This window comes from Chiloscyllium punctatum, chromosome 6, assembly GCF_047496795.1.
Source record: "Chiloscyllium punctatum isolate Juve2018m chromosome 6, sChiPun1.3, whole genome shotgun sequence".
In the NCBI taxonomy this organism is placed as follows: Eukaryota; Metazoa; Chordata; class Chondrichthyes; order Orectolobiformes; family Hemiscylliidae; genus Chiloscyllium; species Chiloscyllium punctatum.
The window spans coordinates 39,023,279-39,044,925 of record NC_092744.1 but is presented as its reverse complement, the minus strand read 5'-3'; the positions used below and the strand labels follow the sequence as shown (position 1 = coordinate 39,044,925).

The following is a 21,647-nucleotide window of genomic DNA, read 5'->3' as shown; positions in this document are numbered from 1 at the left end:
GGTACTTTATTGACTCCCTCTGAAAAATTAAAATATACTTTAAAATCCAATATATTAGTTTGTGAAAGTACAATCTTTCAAATGGTGACAGAAACATATGACAGTGAAAAATGTCTATGCACCTACTTCTAATAAAGCATGATTAATCAAACTGGAAGTGGTGATTATCTAAGCTAGTAAGTGTCTGGCTAATTTACTTTGCATTAACTTCTGAATGTTTAAACCTTAAGAACAAATAAGAGATTGTATCTCTCTGGCTCTATGACTCAGTGACCACATGTGGACCGACTTGGACACAGAATGGAAAACAATTGAGCACCATGTTATTTCATCCTATTATTTTGCATCATATTAATTCCAGGCTGTCACGATTCACTGAGGTAACACACTGGAAATCAAGCCCTGCTATTCCTGGAGTTGTCACAAAAGCTAAAGATATTTTAAAATAAGTGCACAGAATTCCCCAATTTGCCTTATTTATGGATCCAAATGGATAAAAAGCATGTATCAAGATAATTAGGCTTTAGCCAACTGCTAACAGTTACTGTATAGCACTACAAATTTAATCTCTAATTCCCTTTTTAAAACTGTGGGCTGAAATAAGAAAGAAATGCTATAAAATCAGTGTTTTATATATATATACACGGGCACAGGCACACCTTGAAGGCAGTTTGGTAGTTCCTATTCAAGGGTTGCCAAGATGATTCTTATGATGGTCAAAACATCCCTTTTCTGTCTTTCCTTGGCTACATCCACTGGTTTACAAGAGACACAAGGTGATTGGATCACTGATAAAAGATCTCTAATTTCTCAGTTAAAAGTCACAGCTTACAACTGCTGAAGAAAAGATGAACTGGTTTTCTTCAGGTTTAAAATGGGTTTTGACTGCAGAGAACAGAGACACTGTTTCTGATCTGATGGAGGTCAAAACACCGCTTTCTATCTTGTCCTCAGATTGTTCAGTAACAGGTAACTGATCACTAGTCCATAAATCAGCCAACTTCTTGTTGCTGTCCAGCTACGTCTATACACAAACTATCTGCTCCAATTCATCTGCAACCACTTCAGTTCAAACAGCTGTTTACACAATGCTCGGCAAATCTGTCAGGTTGCCAGCTTTTCAAAACATGACCAGTTGAAAACACTGATTTTATAGCATTTCTTTCTCATTTCAGCCCACAGTTTTAAAAATCACAAAAATGTAGAAATGGTCTTTACGAGGCAAAAATGAGAACTGATGAAGGGCTCCTACCCGAAATGTCGATTTTCCTGCTCCTTGGATGCTGCCTGACCTGCTGTGCATTTCCTGTACCACTCTAACCATGGACTTTACGAGGCAGAGTTTAAAAAAAATGTCTATTCAATTCTAAAGTTTAGTGACCACCACTTAAGTAGCCTTCCTGTCTTTTCTGCTGAGAAATCTTCAATCATCTGAACAGGAATGTATAGTTTCACTTGGTATTCCAAATAAACTGATAAAGTGGTATTATTGAACGATTATTTGATCACAAACACAATCCTTTGTTCAGTGTTTGGCATGTCTGTTGTGTAGCATATGGAAATACTGACTTCAAACAACATTTTATTCATCAACAAGAAGTACTTCTTTTCCTGAAGGTTGTGATGTATGTTATAATGGTATATTTTGTTTTTAATATATAACTACATTACAATCTTGAACATTATCTGCTCATACTGTAAATACCTATTAAATCTAGTGGAGCTATTGAACACAAGCAGTCCTCAGCCTGGAATTATCTGAGTTCCATTCTTTATTCTTTGAAGGTTTTCTGTATTCAGCTTTCCATAAGTGATTTGTAATCTCTTAAAACCCTTGACATAACCTAAAGCTGTGTGAACTGTCAGCTGAACATTGTGCTGTACATTGGCTGCTGTCACTAATCTGTATATCAAGACTCAAAATACACTAGGGAGAGGGCCAGAGAATGAATTCATCCAAAACTTCCCTAAAACACCCTGGAAAATGCAATCACAGGACAATAAGTAGAAGGAAAATTATCCCACTTCGTAGAATGGGCAGAATCAGTGATGAGCTGCCTCTTTGATCTTAGGAGGTTCTTTCCTGTGGTTGCAACTCAAAAGCTTACAACAAAAGCTTCCTTTGGCTGGGGGCCTGGGATGCCAGTAGTGGGCCTTCTGCAGTTTTTACTGGGAGCTGGGCCTTTCAAGGTTTTTACCAGACCAGGGCCAGGCAGTGGAGGAGGGAGCTGCAAGAAGGATGTGGAAGCAGGAGGCTGCAAGATGGGCTGGGGTAAAGAGGTGAGAGGAAGCTAACAAAGGAGAGAGCAATATATAAGACCTGTCAGCAAAGAAAGCTTCAGCTAAGTGGGAGCCAGGAAAATCATGAATTCCTTATCAATGAAGCCTTTAGTTTAAGGCTTCAGTTAAGGAGCTATCATATGAGGAAACATATCGTGGATTATATTGTAATGGACAGTTTGTGTCAATCAAATTTAAATCTGACATTGAGATCTGAGATGCTATAAAAAAAAATGCCTGCCTGGTTAAAATGTTACAATCCTGCACCAGTCCCCAGGCAGAGATTTCCTAGACTGGGCAGTTAGTGTCCACAGGACATGCTTGCTTTTCAATTATAGGTGGTGTCTGAGCTCTCACAACTGGAGACCAATAGGAGGCCACCCAGCTCCAGCTATCAATTTGGTAGGAGAGAGAGGAATCTTCATCTTGAGGTGTCCAGTCTGCAACTTTAAAAATGTTTACGTTAAAACATAAATTTATCAACCCATCCACCATTGTAGAGGTAGAGCAAATTACAGGATGATTTGTGGCTTCAACAGGGACCAGTTGGATGGGGATAGCCTCAAAACCTGGCTAGAATGCTAAGTTCCAGTCAGCCTCTGCCCTTAAGTTACATTGATTAGCTAGCTACTGCTTGTGTGTGAGTGGCCTTTCTAAACCTCATATCAGCTTCAGGAAGATGGGCTGGGGGGAATGATGATTCCAGTACCTGACACACAAGCTGAAAATGGGTATGTACTCAGCCACCCACCTCTGTGAGAGTGAGAATTCAGCCCCGTGTTGTTTTGAAAGAAAAGCAGTAAACAACATGTCACTGGTATTTTCTGATGATTAAATCTGTGCTATTTGCACTTTGTACTTGGTACCTATGTTGTGATATTTAATTGATTTAAAGATCTCCATGTCAGAAGTATAAGTACACTGACATAAATAGATTTTTAAATAGGTTAACAAATCATAAAGTTATCTGTTGCCAAATGCTGCGAGTATTGATTGAATTTTTTTCAGAAAATGGAAAAATGCTGGAAATATTCAGCGGGTCAGGCAGCATCTGTGGAGTGAAGCAGGTTTCACGTGTTCGGTCAGGGTGACCTTTTGTCAGCAATCATCTCATCCTGAAACTCTAAATCTTTCTCCCTCCACAGATACTGCCTGACCCGTTGAGAAGTTCTTGAGTTTTCTGTTTTTATTTCAGATTTTCAACATCCACAGTAGTTTGCTTTGTTTGATTATTTCAGGAAATGTTATTACTTGTCAGAATTAAAGTTCAATAATTTCAGTTGAATATAATGAATGACTAGTTGTATCCTGACTATCAGTAATAGCAGTATCAATGACAAAATGTGCAGGTGATGTACATCAGGTGACCCAAATTCTGGGAAAAGGGAACTGTCGAAACTTTCAAGGGTTGAATTCCAAACTATTAACTTCCCAAATAAACCCTTAACACATTCGATTCGCATTCCTTATCCAGCATTAACCTATTTAGTGTACATCCTTAAAATAATACTGTGGGTTATGTGTCTATGAAGTAATATGTAGTCTAGTCATTTCTTCCTCACGGCAGGCAGGCACTATGACCCAGGTGGCCTGAGCATGCATGAAAGCTAGTGTGCTTCCAATTAAACCTGTTGGACTATAACCTGGTGTTGTGTGATTTTTAACTTTGTACACCCCAGTCCAACACCGGCATCTCCAAATCATGAGCATGTATAGGAATTCATCCTCTAGGTTCATGTGAATGATAAGAGTAAGTTGCTGGCACTGGCTGCACTGCTATTCGCATCTTACCCAATGAGAGAGAATAAATTTAGGGGCCTCTGCCTCACGAGCAGTACGCTTGTCAAAATTCTGGAAAGGAAAGGGGTTGTTGGAGTCAGGTACAGGAGAATAGGGTAATTGGAACGCCAGTGAAGTCAGGAATGTTACTTGACTTTATTGGCCGCCTCCACTTAAAGAATTCCTGAATGGGCCAGACCTAGTACCTTCCCTGTATGCTGGGAACTTGGTTTGAAGAGACTGATCCAACAGGAAACTGTTGCTTTTTGGCGTCATGCCAAGACATCTGAAAATGGATCCCATAAATTCACCAGTAGGATTTCACACAGGCCATCCATCTGAGTTTGTCTTGCTCCTGAAATATGTTTTAGCAAATAATATGAGTATGGAAACAAACCTGTTAGCCCTTGACCCGGTTCTGCAGTTCCAATAATGGTTGATCTGTATCTTAACTCTTTTTATTTGCCTTAATAACTATTGATACCCCAGTTTAAAAAAAAAAGGCCTATGGATCTCCCATTTGAAAATATATCACTTTTTGGCTATAGAGAGTTCCAAATCTACACAAAGCAACACTCCCTAAATTCAGTCATAAGCAGCCTAATGCCAATTTAAGGTTATGCTTTGTTATAATAGAGAGGAAATTCAGTCAAACACACTAAAATAATGTATATCATGAAACAATTTTCGGTGCCTTAGTTTTGCTGTCACCAGATATAAACATGCTGAATGCTGTTGATTTCAAGCAGAGAGAATACTATTTTGAACAGACTGTTGTTTATTGAAATACCTTTTTTTGTTTATTGAAATACCTTTTTTTTAAGGAAATATAACATTCGTGTTGAAGACATAATGGTAAGAGACATCCACTTTGTCATTGTAAACTGCAAGTATAGAGACCTGCAAGATCTCCTTCACTGCACAAAACTCAAACACCTTCCTCTTGTTGAGTCAGCAGGTAAGAAAAATAGACTTTAATAATTTGTGACATATGCTCAAGAATGAGGCATACTTCTCTGTGCTAAAAGAGTCAAGCTTTAACTTCAGGGTATGAATTCAGGCTAATTGTATTTCTTTGGATGTAAGATTTGGTTTGCTCTAACATTCTTTCAAAAAGTGGAGTTCATCGACAGGATCATTATCCACACTTGTCAATCTGGAAATCACCTTTGTTCAGAATAGATATTAAAAGACACAAAATTGGAGATTTAATAGTAGCTCTTTATCTGAAGTAAAATTAAGCAGCTTCAGAATTTTTTGCTTTGTTACCTAGGAAACTTGTTCTTTCTGTGAAATCAACCTTAAAAATCTTTTATAGTACAGAGCAAAAATCTATGCCACATGTACGTTTTTACCTGAAATGCTAGGGGGATCATACTAAATTTTGGCACTGAACCTTTGGAATGACCTGGTTGCTATATGATCTGATGCCTGTGATATCATCTCATGTAATGAGTATGGGTCGTGGTGGGGGTCAGTTAAGCTCAGTTGGCTGGACGGCTGGTTTGTGATGCTGTGATGCCAACAGCGTGGGTTCATTTGCCATCACTGACTGAGGTTACTGTGGGGGACACTCCTTCTCAGCCTCTCCCCTCGCCTGAGGTATGGTGGCCCTCAGATTAAATCACTACCAGTCTCTCTCTCTCTCTCTCTCTCTCTCTCTCTCTCTCTCTGTCTCTAATGAGAGAGTAGCCCTATAGTCTGGTTAGACTATGGCCACATGCATGATCAGTGGTTTTGACATTGCTGATTCTGTGCAATAACAATAGCTAAAATTATCCCTGTAAGTAAAATCTAATAGTTCCATTTGCTGGCCTCTTAATTTGTGTTCAGTTCTGTAAACAGTGGAGCTCTTTTGGCATCATTATACTTAACAAGCAACGTTTATGTATTTTATGATACTTTCAGTTTGTTTTTTTTAATCTAGTTCTGCTCAATAGTGAGAGCTATTTAAAGTTGTTTATTTGGTACTTTCACTGTGGACCAGATTGAACAAACAATGGGTAGTTAATTGGTTACACAAAAGGTGTGATTAGCTGTTCTCTAGCTTTCTTCTCCTGTGGCAATTTAGGTTGTTGTGGAAATTGAGACGGTATAAGTTTGAAGTGAGTTACAAGAGCTCAATCTTGACCTACAAGAAGCCAGTGGCGGGGGTAGGGGTGCGATAAATTTTCACCTCAGCAGGACTTCAACCTTGAACTGCCATTAGAAAACCCCTGTCTCCTATAATTGATAGTTGTTTGAAGTGAAGGGGATATAATTCTTGAGTTTAATAATTGTCAGGGTACAAGCTACATTTTAGGTTCAGATGGCAGCACAGGGTATCCTTTCTGATGTTAACGAATCAATTATTTTATGCCGTCGAAGTAGTGGCATTGAGGTCAACAGTAAAGCTGAAATTCAAAACTCATGCATAAAATTGGTAAGACCACAAAGTACAGCATGCAATTATTGATAGCTTATTCAGAAAAGTTGGTGATTTACCATGATGGGAAGCCAAGAAAGGGAAACTATAATTATGAGAGATTTCAAGTTTAGTGGAATCTTCAGAGACTAAATTTTAACCAAGAGTGGAACTTAGTTGGTTGGTGGGTGAGGGACATGGGGGTGAAGAGAAAGCCAAATGCCCCTAGCCTTGGCAGCATGAAGCTTGGAAAGTTTTAATGTCCAGAATTCAGGTGCCCATCTGAAATGGGCAAGTAGCAACTGCCACCGAAAGGACAGGACTGAGTTTCAGGCAACAGGATGTTGCCAGAAGGTGAAAAAAAAGTCACTAGTAATAGGGTGGGTCACTGGACAGGTGTTCCCTGTGGGTCTTGGAGGAACACTCCTACCCCTACTCCATCTCTACAAGCAAAATCAGAACAAAAAGTACTTCTTTCACCTTCTTCTCAGGCTTAACATCCTCCCATATATGATAATTACACATTAAATTCCATTTTCATATTTAGAGAAGGATTCCCCCGATTTCAGGTGGAACACCTATTTGGAGGTTGAAAATGAAACCAGCAGAATCCGTTCAAAACATCGGTACAAAGATACCCAGCCAATTTCAATGGATGCCTGCCAGGTGAAACAAAGAATAGCCTCTTGGAATAATTCCCCTGCAGCAGAAAATGCTTGGAGAAGATGTAATAAAGACTTTTTAAATGACCATGGTTTTCAGCAGGAGATAGAGAACTATCTCTCCTTTGGTTGGGGAACAAGTGATGACAGACCACATTGATTTAAACTAAGGGGAAGGGCCAAGGTTACAAGTACTAGATTAGAAAGGTATAATTCAGTGATGAAAAAGAGACTTTCATCCAAATTACTGTATTGATTTTTAAGGTACCCTGCTTTGCGGATTGCAGTGTTGAGTACAAAAAGGTTCTTAATTTTGTTGCCATTTGGCAGGTTAAGGAGAAACAGACTTGAAATAAAGTTTATGGCTCACTGGTAATGAAACTGAGACAGTGTCAGAGTTCTAAACACTGAAGTGATTTCCCAGAGAAACTGTATGGTCCTTCCCTTCCTTTTCCTGTGACTGCTACACAGTATGACCCCTATGGATTCAGCTGAGCTAGAGACGGACTGCTCATTCCTGTACTCTTAGCTGACATTCCTGGGTTTGAGACCCATAAAGTCCCCACAAAAGACTAACTTGTGTACACTAGGGCAGGGCCAGACTTTGGCATCAGGACTGCAGATGGCTGGGGGACTCTGAATGAAGGCAGGAGGAAATAATCAAAGGTCTTCCCTTTCATGGTCCACCTGTAAGTCCTTATTGGCCTAGAACTGGAGAGCATTTTGTTGCAGTTCAGTGAGGCACTGAATTTCCAAAATAATACTTTCTATCCGTCCTGTGTAAATGTTTAGAGAGACATGTTTAGTGTGCAGGTCATCAGTGAAGGCTGACTTACCTCCAATTGCCTGGCCTCACTTTTCAGGGATACTATTGTATTTTAGAGACTGGGTCCTCTAACCTTTTCCCAGTGGTGAACTGAGACTGTCAAAATGGTGACAGAAGTTTACACTTTTTCTGCTGTCACCCTGGAATTGTCTGCTTCATGGAACCCCAACCCTGAAGGACACAGCAGCTGTATCCAAAAGTGTCCTGCATCCTCTGACAAGGACTGCTCATTGTCATCCCGGTCTCTAGTAGCAGTTCCTAATCGTGATGTGTACTTCACCATGTGAGAAATCCAGAACTTCTCTTGGTGGCCCACCGAGGTTTGTGTACCTAGCCCAGTAGAAGCTGCATGTCTGCTGTATAATGATGCTTCACTCAGTGTGCCCAATCTCCTCTGAGGAGGCATTGACCATCTCCCCCAGCAGCTTTTGTGTGACCTATGAAGTCCTGTAGATAATGACAGAGAGAAACTAGAACTGAAAGGGAAAAAGCTAAAATTTATCATTGTTCAAGGTGATCATTGTTCACCAATGACACCAATTTAATGATGGTGTTTAGTGTGCCATGTTCCTATGTGATACCTCATTCTAACTGCAGGGAAACCTCTATATTTCCTATTTCAATTGCCATGCAAGCACCATTCTACTCATCTTCATGCTCCCATCCTATTCACTGGTCCAGGTGCCTATTGCAGGAAGAATAGCTTCCAGATTTTGTTACAAGCAAGAGATGTACAGCATGGAAACAGACCCTTCAGTCCAATCCGACCATGCAAACCAATCTCGTCCTGCCAGCCCATATCCCTCCAAACCCTTCCTATTCATGTACCCATCCAGATACCATTTAAATGTTGCAATTGTACCAGCCTTCACCATTCCTCTGGCAGCTCATTCCATACACGTGCCACGCTCTGCGTGAAAAGGTTGCCCCTTAGGTCTCTTTATATCTTGCTCCTCTCACCCTAAAACTATGCCTCTAGTTCTGGACTCCCCCACCCCAGGATTAAGACTTTGTCTATTTATCCTATCAATGTCCCTCATGATTGTATAAACCTCTATAAGGTCACCTCTTAGTTTTCGAAGCTCTAGGGAAAACAGGCCCAGCCTATTCAACCTCTCCCTATAGCTCAAATCCTTCAACCCTGGCAACATCCTTGTAAATCTTTTCTGAACCCTTTTAAGTTTTACAACATCCTTCCCATTGGAAGGAGACCAGAATTTCACACAATATTCCAAAAGTGGCCTCACCAATGTCCTGTACAGCCGCAACATGACCTCCCAACCCCTGTACTCAATACTCTGACCAGTAACAGAAAGCATATCAAACGCTGTCTTCACTATCCTATCTACCTCCAACTCTACTTTCAAGGAGCCATGACTTTGCACTCCAAAGTCTCCTTGTTCAGCAAACTCCCTACGACCTTACCACTAAGTGTATAAGTGTATAAGTCCTGCTAAGATTTGCTTTCCAAAATGCAGTAATTAAGTGCCATCTGCCACTCCTCAGTCCATTTGCCCATCTGATCAAGATCCTGTTGTAATCCAAGATAACCTTCTTCACTGCTCACTGCACTTCCAATTTTGGTGTCATCTGCAAACTTACGAACTATACCTCTTATGCTCACATCCAAATCATTTATGTAAATGACAAAAAGTAGTGGACCCAGCACCAATCCTTGTGGCACTTCACTGATCACAGGCCTCCAGTCTGAAAATAACCCTACACCACCACCCTCTGTCTTCTACCTTTCAGCCAGCTCTGTATCCAAATGGCTAGTTCTCCATGTATTCCATGAGATCTAACCTTGCTAACCAGTCTCCCATGGGGTATCTTGTTGAATGCCTTACTGAAGTCCATATAGATCACGTCTACCACTCTGCCCTCATCAATCCTTTGTTACTTCTTCAAAAAACTCAGTCAAGTTTGTGAGACATGATTTCCCACGCACAAAGCCATGTTGACAATCCCTAATCAGTCCTTCCCTTTCCAAATACATATACATCCTGTCCCTCAGGATTCCCTCCAACAACCTGCCTACCACCAACGTCAGACTCACTGGTCTGTAGTTCCCTGGCTTGTCCTTACCACCTTTCATAAATAGTAGCACCACGTCGGCCAACCTCCAGTCTTCCGGCACCTCACCTGTGACTATTGATAATACATATATCTCAGAAGAGGCCCAGCAATCACTTCCCTAACTTCCCACAGAGTTCTAGGGTACACCTGATGAGGTACTGGGGATTTATCCATTTCAAGACATCCAGCACTCCCTCCTCTGTAGTATGCACATTTTTAAAGATGTCACCATCTATTTCCTTATATTCTCTGCTATGTCCTTTTGCGCAGTAAACACTGATGCAAAATACTCATTTAGTATCTCCCCCCTCTCCTGCGGCTCCACACAAAAACCACCTTGTTGATCTTTGAGGGGCCCTATTCTCTCCCTAGTTACCCTTTTGTCCTCTCTGTATTTATAAAAGCCTTTGGATTCTCCTTAACTCCATTTCACAAAGCTATCTCTTGTCCCCTTTTTGCCCTCCTGATTTCCCTCTAAATCTACTGGAATTTTTTGAGGATGGATTTCGTCAAGTTCATAAGGGATAGCCAATGAATTTGGTTTCCTTGGACTTTCAAAAGACATTCAGTAATGTACCACATAAGAGATTAGCATGTAAAATTCAAATGCATGGAATTGAGATTAGTATACTGACATGGATAGACTATTTGTTGGCAGAAAAGAAACAAAATGTAGGAATAAATAGGTCACTTTCTACGTGGCAGTCAGGGACCAGTGGGATACCGTTGGGATCAGCACTTGTACCCCAGGTATTCCCAGTATATATGCATGATTTAGATGAGAGAACTAAATGTAATATCGCCTAGTTTGCAGACAACACAAAGCTGGATGGGAGCGTGAACTATGAGGAGAAGGTTGAGATGCTTCAGTGTGATTTGGACAAGTTGAGTGACTGGGCAAATGCATGGCAGATGAAGTATAATGTGGATAAATGTGAAGCTATTAACTTCGAGCAAAACCTCGAAAATGGTTTATTATCTGAAAAAAATTATTTTGGGAAAGGGGAAGGTGCAGTGAGGCCTGGTTGTCCTTCTAGATGATCACCATCTATTTCATCTAAACATGGAGATACAGCTGGCAGTGAAGATGGTGAATGGTACATAGGCCCTCATAGGAAAGAATTCAAGTAGAGGAGTAGGGATGTCTTGCTGCAGTTGGATAGGTCCTTGGTGAAACCACACACTGGAGTATTGTGTGTAGTTTTGGTCTCATTGCCTGAATAAGGATGTTCTGGTTTTGGAGGGATGTAACAAAGGCTTACCAGACTGATGCCTGAGGTGTCAGAATGACATATGGAAACAGACTGGGTTATTTAGATCTACGTCCATTGGATTTTAAAAGAATGAGAGGAGCAATCTCATAGAAACTATAACATTCTAGCAGAACCAGACAGGGGAAATGAAGAAAGGTTGGTTCCAATGACCAAAGAGTCCAAAATCAGAAGTTACATCTAAGGATATAGAATTGACCATTTGTGACTAAGGTGAAGAGAAATTTCTTCACCCAGAGAATGGTGAGCCTCTGGAATTCTCTAACATAGAAAGTGGTTGAGGCCAAAGTATTGAATATTTTCAAGAAGGAGTTAAATATAGTTCTTAGAGCTAAAGGGATCAAAGGGTATGGAGAGAAAGCAGGAACAGGGCACTAAGTTGGATGATCAACCATAATTATATTGAATGTCAGAGCAGGCCCAAATGGCTGAATGGCCTATTCCTGTTCCACTGTTTCTATGACTAGGCACATCTCTCTGTTATAGAGCGAGACAATTAGTTATATGTAGCTTGATGGGCAATACACTGCAAGCATAGGGCAAGGCTCAGAAGCCTTTAAATAATTTAGAAGAACAATGATTTTGCAGACTAGTAGTTAACTTCATAAATCACTGTTGGTACAGTTCTAGAAGGTAAACAAGCGGATCTACTGATGAATGTAAACAAAGCAGTTCCTTAGCTCTGCAGGTTAGCAGTTTGTACAATCTTAACTGTGACATTGATTAATCAACTTCATATTCCAAATTAAAACAGATGACTGTTGCTTCCAACATATGCAGTTTGCATACTTTTTGCTATGAACTCCTATTCAGTTTTGAAAACTGAACAATGTGATTGCAGAGTTCCTGTATTATAATCTTTCTTTGGTATAAGATTTATCCAGCTGGAAGTAGTCTTACCATTGCACAAAGTAACACCTTAAAGTAAATACTCATTTCCTTTCTGAATATGGTATGCTCTAACTTACAGCTGAATGAAGTGAAACCTTTCTATCTTCATTTAACAATTGCAAGGCACTCTGAACACAATGACTTTTAAGATAATCTGTTTTGTTTATCTTATCATTGTTGCTTATCTGCTGGATTATGTTGGTAAAACAAATGTGAAAACATGGAAGCGGGTGATTGCCGATGTCTGACCTTAACAATTGTAGATTGTTGAAGTTAATCAAGTGTGTTTCAGTGTTCAAGGTGCTGGATTTATTGTCTGTAAATATGTAATGAATTGTTGGAACTGCTTTTGCCTTTAGATTCCATGATTCTGCTGGGCTCCATTGAAAGGAGTCAGTTGCAAACTCTTATTGATAATCAGTTGAGTCGACGGAGGAGGATGGACTACCTGAAAGAGAAAGCTCAGACCGAGAAGAAAATGGATGCAGACAGCCACCGAATTATTGATGAAGGAATCAAAGATGTGCATGATCCTGGGGTCAGATTTGAGGTGAGAGGTTGAAGCAGAGATGAGGAAGCTTTTTGATCACTGAATTCATAATTCATGTAGGACCAATCCATTTATCTCTGGATCTCGTCTTACAGATACACTCATTAATTTTAACAGTCAGAAAAGAAAGCAACTTGTATTTATATAGTGTATTTCATGTCTAAGAGTCTAGATGAACTGCAGCAGTTCAAACTGATGGTTGTCTACCACCTTCTCAATGAAGTTAGAGATAGGAAACAAATGTTGGCTTTTTCAGAAATGCTAACATGTGAGAAGGATGAAAAATAGTCCAAAACACTGATTACCAATATATGCATTGACCTAAACTCGCCACCAGTCAAAAAAAGTCTTAATTTGAAAATTCTTAGCCTTGTTTTAAAATTCTTAGCCTTGTTTTAAAATCTCTCTGTGGTTTCATCTCTTTGTATCTCTAGCTTCTTCCAGTCCCACAATCCCTCCAAGGTCCCTTTGCTGATCTAATTGTGAACTCCTGAGTATTTACTTTTAATGGCTGCATCATTGGTTAGTTTGCCTTTAATTGGCTGGTCTCTAAGCACTTGAATTCTCTCCCTACACATCTCTGTCTCTCTTTCCTTTTTTAACATCACTCCATAAATCTGATTTCTTTGATCCAGGTTTTAGTCATCTGACCTAAAATCACTTTGTGGTTATTATAGTGTCTTATTGTGTTCCAATGAAGCACCTTGGATTTTTTTTTATGTTAAAGGTGCCAAGTAAATATAAGTTGTTGTAACATAGAAAGCACTAAAGCTAATTGTGCACATCATCTTCCCACAAATGACCATGTGGTCATGACCAGATAAACAATTTCTTTGTTGTGGATTAAGTGGTAAATATTGGTCAGTTTAATTCTCCTATTCTTCAAAATTGTGCCATGAGATCACTTACAACTACCTAAGAGAACACCAAGAGCATCCACGTAATGTCTTATCTGAAAGGTGATACCTCTGAAAATGTAGCATTTCCCCAATACTGCACTGGAGTGGCAATTTAGATTTTAATGCTTGGCCTTTGCAGTGGGACTTCAACTCGCAAGTTACTTACTCAGAATTGACAATGCTGTTGATAGATACAGAGCCGATACCATGGCCTGAATTTTCATGCAGGTAGAGAGCCTCTCCCACTTTACAAAAAATGGTAGTATCCACCAAAATCCAGTAGTACCGTCTCCAAACATGGCATCTGCCATTTTTGTTGGAGAGGGAGGGGGATCATTGGGAAGGTTTCTGATTTCACATCTACAGTTAATGGAACCCACTACACATGTTAAAGTTAACTACATCAGAGTGATCTGATAAAAAGGATGGCCAAACCACAACTTGTGCAGTTTAGATCTGGTGGCAGAAAGCCTAACGCTGCTAGCAACTTTCTTGGTGAGATAAGTACCCCTTTTGGATATGGTCGTGAGGCATCTTTGCGAAAGGTAAGTGTAAAGTCTATATCATGTTGGTTTTCTGTATTTTTATTATGGCTAGAAATGGAAATGGTACTGTTTTAAAATCAAGGATAGTGGAAAAGAATCACTGCACATTTTAAAAGCAAGTTGCCTAACTCTCATTCTAAGTGCTGTTTGGACTGGTGTTTGTTCAAGGAGTGGGGATGTTACTACAGATGAGTTGGATTTAGGAGACATGTATAAAGGGAGATTCAGCTAGCAAAAAGTAGTTGATTGGTCTGGTAATAGTGACCAGCTGTTGATCAGAAAGACCTTCTACCAGCAATTGGCTCCCAAGTAGCAGAACAGCTTGTGTGAAAGTTTGGGCAGAAACCATCAGACCTCTGAAAACGAAGGAGGTGTCATTTTCTCTGCAGTAGAAAAAAGTAAAAAAGAAAGTCATCTTATTTTTCCTCCTCAGTTCCTGTGAGCTGTGACTCTTAACCAATAAATCAGAAACTGTAAAAGTGTGAATCAGGCACCCTATGCTTTCTGCAGGCAAGTGAAAATACCAGGAGATGGAGATTTGAGAAGCCATAGGTCATAACAAGCTAAAAGGATAATCACAGTGAGATCTGTGGACAGGAACTATTGAACTGCCTTCCCAGTCTTTCCCTCCATCCATGACACACATTTTTTTGTGCGTCAGTCTGTGTGTTGAGGAGCGTTGTGAGGAGGTCAGCGTTTTAACATGTAGAGTTACAGGTCCACGGTTCATAATTATTTATCTGAACTGGAATATTTTTTGCAACAAGTAGGAATTCTTGTTAAGTACATGAACTTGGTCCATACTTTCTTTTTACCTGAGTGTACCTTCCACCCTGCCCACCTCTGCATGTGACATCCTCCCAGGTCTTTCCAAAGTCACACAGTTTTACTTGGTTGGGTTTGTGGTGCCTGGAATTGTCCTCATTTTGCACTCCCTGAACCTTGGAGTGAATATTCAGACATTGACCAAACCTTGTTTTTTTTTGCAATAAACTATTTAGATTGTAAGGATCAATGGCACTGAAATTTAGTCAAATCCTGTTTTTAACAAAACAACCATTCTGCAACTCCATCTTTAATTATCAGCAAAAAAAAACTCCTCCTGATTAGTGAACAGGGAATTTCAAGTTTAATTCAAATTGAGAGCTCCCTTCTGGATCGTGTAAGAGGTGGAACATGAAGATGATACCTAGCCTTGGATTTTACATTTAATAGTAGCACTCTTATCTCCAAGGCAGACATTTGAGTGTTTAAGTTTCATTTGAAAGATTTGAAAAGGTAATTTGACTGACATTCCAGTGCAGTACTGAAGAGACGTTGTTCTGTCAGAGATTGAAATCATGCCTGCCTTTTCAAGTATTAAAGATCCCTATTCAATGACAAACAAGTGAATTCACCCAGTAGGTCACTCAACATTAATCTCTTAATCCATGTCAGTAATGGAGATTAGCTAGCTGCTGACAATGTGGTCTGTCCGTTGGGGATATGAAATGCAGTCTGGGTGACCGCTTTACATCATGTCCAGAAAATGACCTTGATGCTCTAGTTGTCTAACACTTCAACACACCACTGTGTTCCCATGCCAGGCCTGATGCAGTGCTCCAGCAAGACTCAATGCAAGCTGGGGGAACAACATTTCACCTTCCACATAGAGACATTACAGCCTTCAGGACTCAATATTGTGTTTAATAATTTTAGAACATGTTGTTATTGGTAGGACTTCTCTGGCATAACTTGCTGCCACTGTATTACAACAGTGACTTTGGTTCAAAAAGTACTTCATTGAAAGATGCATGATTTTTGGAACATTTTGTTAATTTTGATACATATTCCATGTCAGAAGTCACTGAATCCAAAGTCTAACACCTCCATTGTGGTGGGTGTTGTTGCTTAGAATAGATAATGAAGTCTTCTACCTTGCTCTTAATTATTCTGTTCCACCCACACTGCCAGGAAACGATTTCATCAGTGTCAGCAAATTTCTTTACTTGGATGAATGTATTGCTACCAAATAAATCTATTGTGGAATTGGGAGGCAGCTGTATAACTCACTGAAATATCCAACTGGAGGTGTTAACACAAGAAGTACAAATACATTGATATGAAACAAAAAATACTGTGGTGCTTGACAAGCTTATGTAATAATTCATGAATAACACTGATTAACCACCAGAATGGAAATTGATTCAGTATAGTATATGACACTAATAGGACTGATGTTTTTCACAAATCTAAATACTCCTTTTTGTCTGTGAATAGAATTTCAAGTTTGATCACTTTTAACATGTCTTCCTTGATCTGTTATGAACTGTTTGCATGATAGGTTCGCCAGGCACCAGGATACATTGCATTTAATTTCAATAAAACTGTGACCTATGGAGCAAACAATATCACTCAGTACTCCATTTTATGGTAATCTCAGCACTCCCAATATCCCTTTCCTAAACATCGTGAGTGTCATTCAAAATAGGCTGGCTTTCTTTCAGGAGATTATAATCTAACAATGCCTTTTGTGTAACACTCAGAAATTGAAGGAAAAATATATCTTTTCTCAGTATGATCTCCCTAATTCTTTTAGTTTAGTTTTCTACATACCTCCCTCCCTGCCATCTCATTCCACCATTTCTGATTCTAAACTTCATTATTTAATATTTAAGTTAACTTTGTCTGTTATAGCAGCTAAAGTGACTCTATAGGCTATTTGCTTTGAACTTAAGACCATAAGATATCGGAGCAGATATTAGACCATTTGGCCCATTGAGACTGTTTCTCAAATCCATTCTCCCTGTAACGTTTGATCCCCTTGACAATCTAGAACCTAGCTGTCTCTGTCTTAAATTCACCTAGTTAAAAATCACACAACACCAGGTTATAGTCCAACAGGTTTAATTGGAAGCACACTAGCTTTCGGAGCGACAATTACCTGATGAAGGAGTGTCGCTCCGAAAGCTAGTGTGCTTCAAATTAAACCTGTTGGACTATAACCTGGTGTTGCGTGATTTTTATCTTTGTACACCCCAGTCCAGCACCGGCATCTCCAAATCTTAAATTCACCTGGCCTCCATGGCCTTCTGTGGCAGTGAACTCCATAGATTCACCACTCTCTGGCTGAAGAATTTTCTCCTCGTCTCTGTTCTAAAGTATCTTCCCTTTATTCTAAGACCCTTCCCTTTACTCTCAGGTCCCAATCTCTCCTGCTAATGGAAGCATCTTCCCAGTTTCAATTCTATCCAGGCCATTCAGTATTCACTTAGATTCCCCCTCATGCTTCTAAACTCCATCAAGTATAGACCCAGAGTCCCCAAATGTCCCTCACTTGTCAAGCCTTTCATTCCTGGAATCATTCTAGTGAACCTCCTCTGGGCCCGCTCCAGGGCCAGTACATCCTTTCTGAGGTATGGGGCCCAAAATTGCTCACAATATTCTAAATGTGGTCTGACCAGAGCCTTACAAAGCCTTGGAGGTACATCCCTGCTTTTATATTCTAGTCCTCTCGAAATAAAGGCCAACATTGTATTTGCCTGCCTAATTACTCTCTCAATCTGCAAATTTACCTTGAGAGAATCCTGAACTAGGACTCTCAAGTCTCTTTGTCCTTCACATTTCTGAATTTTCTCCCCATTTACTAAATAGTCCATGCCTCTATTCTTCCTACCAAAGTGTGTGATCTCACAGTTTCCCACGTTGTATTCCATAAGACATTAGATTGAAATATCCAGAGGAATGCAGTAGTCATTAAGGCCATCAAGTTTGCTCTGTCATTCATGCCTGATCTGATAAATCTTAACTCCAATTTCCTGCCTTTAAGCTCAGTGGGCTGGACAGCTGGCTTGTGATGCAGAATAACGTCAACAGCGTGGGTTCAATTCCTGGACTGGCTGAGGTTACCATGAAGATCCTGTCCTCTCAACCTCTCCCCTTGCCTGAGGTGTGGTGGTATTTGGGTTAATGAAATAACAAGCCTCTGCTCCTTCAGGAGTAATGGCGATTATTTTTTACCGAAATAATTGTGGCCTCAGCACTGATCTGTTTGGCCATCCAATAGTTACAGGTTGCCATCCTGAAAATGAACACCGTTATCCCAACTCTGTCTTCTATTAGTTAGCCTATCTGCTATCCATGCTAATATACCCACAAAACCTTGGGTTTTAACCTTATTAAGTAGCCTTATGTGGAGTGCCTTATCAAACACCTTCTAGGAATCTTTATCAAACTACCTTGGTGCCTCCTCAAAACAATTGTCATTAGTCAGGCCTGATTTCCTCTTGATGAACGCATGTTGACTCTGTTTGATTATATTATATATTCTAAATGCTCTAACATTTTACCAAAGACAAATGTTAAGCTAACTGGCCTGTAGACACTTGCTTTTCAGCCTGTCTTTTTAAATGAGGGAATTACATTGACAGATTTCCAATACTCTAAGCCTTTTCCAGAATTCTGAGAATTCTTGGAAGATTACTACCCATGTATCTGCTACCTTTGCATTACTTCCTTTAATATCCAAGGATATGACCCATCATGTCCAAGGGATCTACATTCCTTTAGCCTCATTAGTTTCCCTAGTACTTTTCTCCAGTATCAGCTAGAGAATTTCACTCACTTTCCTCCCTCCACACCTTCCCAACCTTTTCTTCTTTCCTTCCTGCTTGTACTTTTGAGAAGTCACATCCCACAAATATGTAGTTCTCGATTTTGATCTCCTAGTAACCGTGTCTCCATGACTAGGAGACAGTAAGGAATGCAGATGCTGGAAGCCAGAGTCAGTAGATGTGAAGCTGGAAAAGCACAGCAGGTCAGACAGCATCCGAGGAGCAGGAAAGTCATTATTTCAGGCCAATCCCTCATCAGGGGTGGGCAGAGGTGAGGGAAGGGACCTCAGAAGTATGTGGAGAGAGGGGGTGGGGCTGTGGATAAGGTAGATAGAATGTTAACCCCCTATCTGCATCCAACTATTACCATCCCATCAACCCTTCCCCCAGCCCCTCCCTCTATATATCTGGTCTCCCTCTACCTCCCCGGCCGTAACAAACAGTCTCGGCCCAAAACGTTGATTTTCCTGCTCAGATGGTGTCTGACCTGCCGACCTTTCCAACTCCATATCTATTGAACCATGTCTCCATAATGGCTATAAGATCATTCTCATAAACTTATATTTGTGCCATTAATTCATTTATTTTGTTCCAAACACTCTGCATTTAAATGAAGAGATAATAATATTACCTTTTTACCATTTGTTTTCTCCCTTTGATCCTATTTGCTCTTTTTTAATGTTTGTACACTCTGTTCCTTCCTATCCTGCTCTGGATATTATTATGTATCCCTTCTCCAAAACCCTCCTCACCTCTACTGAGTTTAAATCCCTCTCTATAACTCAAGTTATTCAATTTTTCCAGACCGTGGTTCCAACATGTTTCAAGTGAAACCCATCCCATTGGAACAGCTACCTTTAACCCCAGAACTTGTACCATGAATGGAATCACCTTCCTCCCACACCATTATTTGAGCCATGCATATAAGTCCTTGATGTCATTACCCTCTGACAGTTTGCCTGTGGATCAGGTCATAAATCTGAGAATTTTACCTCAGAAGCTCTGCTTTTTAAATTTAATCTGAACTGTTCAAATTCTTTCAGCACACCATTTTTTCCAGAACTCTCAATGTCTTTGCTATCAATGTGGATGCAATAAGATCGCTCCTCCCCCACTCCAGGTTCCTGCCCCAAGAAGAAGTCCTTAACTCTGGCAATGGATAGGCAACCTCATGCTCACAGCTGCAGAAAACATTGCCTATCCTGCTATTGGATTTCCCAAACCCTAACTGTATTCCTATTTCCATACACCCCTATCCAACTTGATTGGCTCCCTGCACTGAGGTGCAGTGGTCACTTCATTCACTTTCTCTGCAGTTCTCATTCTCATCCACACAGCTTGCAAGAACCTTGTATCTGTTTGGCAGTTGCAGAGCCTCATTCCTGGGTCCCTATAACCTCACCTGCAGTCACACCCTCCTGATTACAGATCAAATTTGAATTTCTTAATCTGAGGGGTGGGATTGACCTCAAGCAAAGTGTTCAAGTAATTTTCTTAGCTCCCAATCCCTCTGTACTTTCATCTAGGGTTTGTCCAATGACCGGTAGCACAGGATACACAACTGTAGAGGCTTCTGAGGAGAGTCACTGTTCTTAATTAACAAGATGGTTTATCACATGATAGCAATAGGTGCAGCTGCATTATAAGTCAGGTAGTTACTAGGAATCCAAGTGGCTGAACAGAATACACATGTTCCCTACAAAGGCTAGGGTAGAACTCAGTCTTCACCATCTGACTATGTGTGAGACATCCTCAGAGAGGTGGAACACAATATAATAAAAACACAAAATACCCTTGAAGCACTTCTCCATTGTTAAATACTATATACAATGCATATATGACAACTATATGACATTTACCACAACTCCATTTCCATCCAGGTTTTTGATTTCACAAGGCCAGGCATTCTGGGTCCTTCACAATTTTCCCAGAATGCACTCTCCAGCAGTGGAAGAATAGTACATCATTCGCTTGAGGACTGTTGACCTTGGTTCTAATTCATGGATCATTTCTCCATCAGAGGAACTTTTATCTCTTGACTTTCCTTCGGGGAGAGGATATTCATTTCAAACGTTTTTGGGCCATTACCTTATCCAGAGACTGTGCAGGACATTTGTGTAGGGCACTTTTAGAATACTGCATTCAATTCTTGTCTCCCTGCTATAGGAAAGATGTTGTTAAATTTGAAAGGGTGCAGTAAAGATTTAGAAGGATGTTGCTGGGGCTGAAGGGTTTGAGCTGTTAAGAGAGGCTGAGTAGGCTGGGGCTTTTTTCCCTGGATGAGGGGTGACCTTATCGAGATTTATAAAATCATAAGGTACATGGATAAGGTAAATAGCCAAGGTCTTTTTTCCAAGGTGGGAGAGTCCAAAACAAGAGGGCATAGGTTTAGAATGAGAGGGGAAAGACATAAAAGGGACCTAAGTGGCAACTTCTTCACATAGATAGGGCAGCACAGTGGCTCAGTGGTTAGCACTGCTGCCTCACAGCACCAGAGACCCGGGTTCGATTCCAGCCTCGGGTGACTGTCTGTGTGGAGTTTGCACATTCTCCCTGTGTCTGCATGGGTTTCCTCCGGGTGCTCCGGTTTCCTCCCACAGCCCAAAGATGTGCAGGTTAGGTGAATTGGCCATGCTAAATTGCCCATAGTGTTAGGTGCATTAGTCAGAGGGAAATGGGTCTGGGTGGGTTGCTCTTTGGAGGGTCGGTGTGGACTGGTTGGGCCGAAGGGCCTGTTTCCACATTGTAGGGAATCTAAAACTTAAATAGAAGTTGGTGTATAGAAGGTGTATGGAATGAGCTGCCATAGGAAGTGGTAAAGGCTGGTACAGTTGCAATATTTAAAAGGTATCTGAATAGGTTAATGAATAGG

The 21,647-nt window shown here is 40.4% G+C and overlaps 1 protein-coding gene across 3 annotated transcripts in view; it reads left to right on the top strand.

Moving 5' to 3' along the window:
• The window catches only part of LOC140478893 (chloride channel protein 2-like), a 609,305-nt gene that overhangs the window by 510,551 nt on the left and 77,107 nt on the right, over positions 1-21,647 (top strand). For all 3 annotated transcript variants that reach the window (XM_072572491.1, XM_072572492.1, XM_072572493.1), the window contains 2 exons: positions 4,884-5,017; positions 12,549-12,739. In XM_072572491.1, the coding sequence (XP_072428592.1) occupies positions 4,884-5,017; positions 12,549-12,739 (325 nt within the window). The remainder of the gene's footprint in view (positions 1-4,883; positions 5,018-12,548; positions 12,740-21,647) is intronic.